Below are 5,352 nucleotides of genomic sequence, written 5' to 3' on the forward strand. Positions count from 1 at the left end.
ACCCATTAGTGGGTAAAGACGTTTTACTCATTTTATGAGTATACCTACTTTACCGTGAAATAGGCACTTTTTCACCCATTAATGGGTACTTTACAGTTACAGTGTCGGAAATGTGATTTATTTTTTGAGTGCACAGATATTAAATACAGACGTCATATTTTTTGAGACTTTTGAAAAAAAAATCATCTGGCATCCCTGGTTGCATTGTTTTGGTAATCGACCGCACTGAATGTCGCGTTCGCGTGTGATTTTATCCCGTTTTATTTCATATTTTTCATAGAAAAGTTGGTGTTGGTGTTTTATTCAACTTAATTTCATTAACCGCGGCGCGAAATGGCACAGAACGCCGATCTAATTAAACAGGCCATGTTTGAGGAACTGCAGAAGATCCTCAACCCGAATGGTGAAATACGGCGACAGGCGGAAGAGCGTTTAGCTCAGCTAAAGTATACCGAAGGTAGAAAGTAGCAATTAAGCCGGTCATGAGGCGATCGTTAATATTATTTTTGATCTTATCGTAGGTTATGGCATTTATCTAGCGGAAATAACCATCAACCAGAATCTGGACCTAGCACTGCGTCAGCTTGCATCCGTTATGCTGAAACAATACGTCGAGGACTGTTGGGCAGCCGAAGACCAGGAAGGCGAGGCAGCGAATGGATTGTGTGCGAACAATGAGGCGAAGATTGCCATCAAAACCATTCTACCACAAGGGTTATACGATCCGAATAGCAAGGTAGGTTATTTGTGTGAAGCGATTCTCGAGTAGTAGATTAACTGCGTAATTTCAATCCTAAAGATACGGAGCGTAGTGGCATATTCCATTTCCAATATTGCTTCATACGATTGGCCAACTGATTGGCAAGAGCTTTTTGATATCATAGTAAAATGTCTCAGTGGAAACGAAAACTCCGTCCACGGTGCTATGAAGGTGTTGGTCGAATTCACTCTGGATTTGGACAAGCAGATCGTAGATGTTGGACCTATGATCCTTTCCGAAGTTTACCGTATATTTGAAGCGCAAAATGTGTACAGCGTATCCACAAGGAGCTATGCGGTCGAGATTCTGAACTCTCTGCTGCGGAGTATCAACACGCACATCGAGTCCAAGCAGGAGCAAGCCAACATTCTGAATCCAACCCTTCCAACGTTCATGCAAAAGATGATTGAATGTCTCACTGTACCGAATGGACCGCACAGTAGTTTTCAACTGAAAACACAGATTGTTAAGGGTAAGTGATTTGGTAATTTTAAGCCCTTCATTTTGACATGTTGGAAATTTTAGTTCTCAAGTACATGATTTCGGACATGCCCAAGTTTGCCAATCAGTATCTCGCTGCAATTCTGCCTCCGATTTGGCAACTTCTGACCCAGATGGCAGATATCTACATCAAGGTGATCGTAAATGAAATAGAGGAGAATCCTTTTGTTAGTAATTCCGAAGGTTTGTGTAACTGTCTCTCGTGCGGCTAGCTGCCTATTGGAAATGCTTCTCAACTAAAACGGTTTTGTATTTTAAGGTGATGAAAGTGAAGACTTTACAGCTATGATTCTGCAAACCTTCGAATTTTTGCACACAATCATAGAAATGAAGAAGTACAAAGGAGCCGTTACGAATGTGCTGACAGATCTTATCTACATTGTTATTTTATACATGCAAATGACTGAAGAGCAGGTGCAAAGCTGGCATGAAGATCCGGAGAAGTTTGTCGAAGACGAAGATGAGCAAGGAATCGATTTTACTATTCGAACCACCGTCACCGATGTGCTGCTAATCATTGGCCAAGAGTATGAACAGAAACTGTTGTCTTGTTTCTCGGAAGCTTTAAGCAAGCACATTGCAGTGGCAGATGCTGACCGGAATGCAGGAAATCCCAACTGGTGGAAAGTTTACGAGGCCTCGATGCTGGCCGTGGGTTCTTTTAAAGATTTGATCGTCGAGCACGAGGGCAAGTTCGACTTGACTCAGTATATGAACTTGGTAAAGAACATCATGGAATACCAGGTAAGTAAACCGGAAAAATATACGCCCGCTATTAAGTTTATCAGGACATTTCCTTTTTCCAATAGCTAACGAAAGGAACAAAAGTAAGATTTTTTGTTGTTACTGCAATTAATTTCTAATATTGCGTCAATATGCAAAAAGCCTGTGTGTGTGTGTGTGTGTGTGTGTGTGTGTGTGTGTGTGTGTGTGTGTGTGTGTGTGTGTGTGTGTGTGTGTGTGTGTGTGTGTGTGTGTGTGTGTGTGTGTGTGTGTGTGTGTGTGTGTGTGTGTGTGTGTGTGTGTGTGTGTGTGTGTGTGTGTGTGTGTGTGTGTGTGTGTGTGTGTGTGTGTGTGTGTGTGTGTGTGTGTGTGTGTGTGTGTGTGTGTGTGTGTGTGTGTGTGTGTGTGTGTGTGTGTGTGTGTGTGTGTGTGTGTGTGTGTGTGTGTGTGTGTGTGTGTGTGTGTGTGTGTGTGTGTGTGTGTGTGTGTGTGTGTGTGTGTGTGTGTGTGTGTGTGTGTGTGTGTGTGTGTGTGTGTGTGTGTGTGTGTGTGTGTGTGTGTGTGTGTGTGTGTGTGTGTGTGTATGTGTGTGTGTATGTGTGTGTGTATGTGTGTGTGTGTATGTGTGCGTGTGTGTGTGTGTGCGTGTGTGTGTGTGTGTGTGTGTGTGTGTGTGTGTGTTTGTGTGTATGTGTGTGTGTGTGTGTGTGTGTGTGTGTGTGTGTGTGTGTGTGTGTGTGTGTGTGTGTGTGTGTGTGTGTGTGTGTGTGTGTGTGTGTGTGTTTTTTTTTTTTTTTTTGGCAAGGAGGAAACCTTCAAAAAGGCCATCGTGCCACCGCTTGACGACTGTGCGCACAGTCGCGGTGACACGGTGTGTGGGATTCTTACCGCACTAAAACCTCCTTAGACGCCTTGCCCTTTTCCCCCGGAACCACTTGTCGTATTACTTCGGAGGGGGCCGTGCATTACGCACCTCACTTTACCTCAGCTAATTGGCGCTTCCAGTTCGCTGATCGTCTCTCCAATTTGTGAGCCATTTATCTCCCAGCGTCACGTTCTACTCGGTTATCCCTGGTGGTGGATACAGCCTACTCTGACGGAGAGTTCTCCCGGCTTCGGCTTTCAGTTCGCACTTGTGTGAGCACATTACTACTTTCTAGTTGGTCTTCCCGCCATTTTCGCTGCAGCGCTGACATGATCTGCGTTACTGCTCTGCTGACGGCGTTAAAGGTGCCCTCCTCTCGACACATTTCTTCGACGACATTCTCCGTGCTAAGGGCGAGCATATCCTCTCGCACATCATCAAATCTAGGACATTCGAAAACCACGTGCTCTGGTGATTCTTCCACATTCCCACACTCCGGACAGAAGGGTGACGTTGTGTGTCCGAACCGATGCAGGTACTTCCTGAAGCAGCCATGACCAGACAGGAACTGCGTCAAGTGGAAGTTGGCTTCTCCATGCTTCCTGTTCACCCAGGTCGAAAGAGTCGGTATTAGCCTGTGTGTCCATCTACCGTTCTCTGCTGCATCCCACTCCTGCTGCCACTTAGCCATCGACTCCGTTCTCACCATTTTTCGTACTCCTCTGGTTTCTCTCGTCATATAGCACTCGTAGTCCTCCGCCAAGGTGATGCCGATTGGGATCATACCGGCGATAACGCATACTGCCTCCATCGAAATGGTTCTGTACGCACTCACGACTCGCATGGCCATGAGCCGGAACGTACTGCTCAATTTCCTTTGGTTCTGCTTCGTTTTCAGCGCTTCAATCCAGGCTGGACCTCCGTACCTTAGTATTGATGAGGAAACACTAGCCAGAAGACGTCTCTTGCTGCTGCTTGGACCAGAATTGTTCGGCATGATTCTGGCTATTGCGTTGATGACCTTCGTCGCCTTCTCGCAAGCATATTCGATGTGGCTATTAAAGTTTAGCCGGTCGTCGATCATCACTCCCAGATACTTAAGCATGCGCTTCGAAGCAATGGTGTGCTCTCCAACGGTAATTTCTGCCCGCTGCACTGCTTTGCAGTTACTGACCAACATCACTTCTGTTTTGTGGTGGGCTATCTGCAGCTTCGCTCCTTGCATCCAGTTACCAATCGTATCTATCGCCTCAGCCGCCAACATTTCCACTTCTTCCAGCGTCTCACCGGTTACCGTCAAGACGACATCGTCCGCAAAGCCAACGATCTCAACTCCTTTGGGCAGCTTGAGCGTCAGCACGCCATTGTACATTCCGTTCCACAGCGTGGGACCTAGAATGGAGCCTTGGGGAACCCCCGCCGTGATTCTAAGCGATTTCTGCCCCGTGTCTGTCACGTAGACAAGGACCCGGTTCTGGAAATAACTACTTAGAATCCTGCAGAGGTAGCCTGGAACCCTCATTCTATGGAGCGCCTTGGCGATGGCCTCCCAGCTGGCGCTATTGAATGCATTCTTGACATCGATCGTAATCACGGCGCAGTATCGATTTCCTCTCCGCTTCTGTTTGGAAGCTTTCTCGGCTCTGTCAATCACTGTCCGAATTGCATCCACCGTCGATCTCCCTTTCCGGAATCCAAACTGTCTCTCCGACAATCCGTGTTCACTCTCCGTGCATTTCGTCAGTCTGTTGAGGATGATCCTCTCTAAGAGCTTTCCTACAGTATCCAGCAAGCATATTGGCCTATACGATGCAGGATCCCCCGGCGGTTTTCCGGGCTTCGGCAACAGCACAAGTTTTTGTACCTTCCACCTATCAGGGAACTGACCATCGTCCAGACATTTCTGCAGCACCATCCTGAACATGTCCGGGAACGTCTGGATCGCCGCCTTCAACGCCACGTTGGGAATTCCATCCGGGCCGGGAGCTTTATTCGCTTTCAACCCTTTCGCTGCTGCTATGAGTTCCTCGTTGGAGACTTGTTCAACGTTGTCTTCATCTACCTCGCCATATGGTGTAGGTGGCCAGTTCGTTGGGTCATGCTGTGGGAAAAGTCCCTCCACGATGACTTTCAGCTTGTTGTGACACATTTCAACCGGCATCGTTGGGCCTCTGATCTTCGCCATCGCAACTCGGTATGCGTTGCCCCAGGGGTTGGCATCGGCATCGCGGCACAACTCCTTGAAACTATTTGACTTGCTCAGCTTTATCTTTCGTTTCAGTGCAGCCCTGGCCTCTCGGAACACCACCCTGCGCTCCTCTCTGTCTGCTTCTGTTCTTGCTCTCTGAGCACGCCTTCTGGCTAGAAGACAAGTAGCACGGAGGGTGCTAATTTCCTCGTTCCACCAGTAGGCTGGACGCCGCCTGTTCGTTGGCTCCAGTTTTCTCGGCATAGTTGTGTCACATGCCCTTGCTAATAATTCGGTCAACTCATTCGCGCTTAG

The 5,352-nt window shown here is 47.5% G+C and overlaps 1 protein-coding gene across 1 annotated transcript in view; it reads left to right on the forward strand.

Annotated features, from left to right (window-relative positions):
* The first annotated feature begins 218 nt into the window (after window positions 1–218).
* Window positions 219–5,352, forward strand: part of Ipo9 (Importin 9) — a 20,098-nt gene continuing 14,964 nt past the window's right edge. The window contains exons 1-5 of the mRNA XM_065234931.1: window positions 219–457; window positions 522–736; window positions 800–1,232; window positions 1,286–1,444; window positions 1,521–2,005. Coding sequence (XP_065091003.1) covers window positions 334–457; window positions 522–736; window positions 800–1,232; window positions 1,286–1,444; window positions 1,521–2,005 — 1,416 coding nt within the window. The 5' untranslated portion in view covers window positions 219–333. The remainder of the gene's footprint in view (window positions 458–521; window positions 737–799; window positions 1,233–1,285; window positions 1,445–1,520; window positions 2,006–5,352) is intronic.

Source organism: Ochlerotatus camptorhynchus, unplaced genomic scaffold, assembly GCF_037179485.1.
Source record: "Ochlerotatus camptorhynchus isolate MF236.1 unplaced genomic scaffold, CSIRO-AGI_Acam_v1.1 ptg000447l, whole genome shotgun sequence".
NCBI lineage: Eukaryota > Metazoa > Arthropoda > Insecta > Diptera > Culicidae > Ochlerotatus > Ochlerotatus camptorhynchus.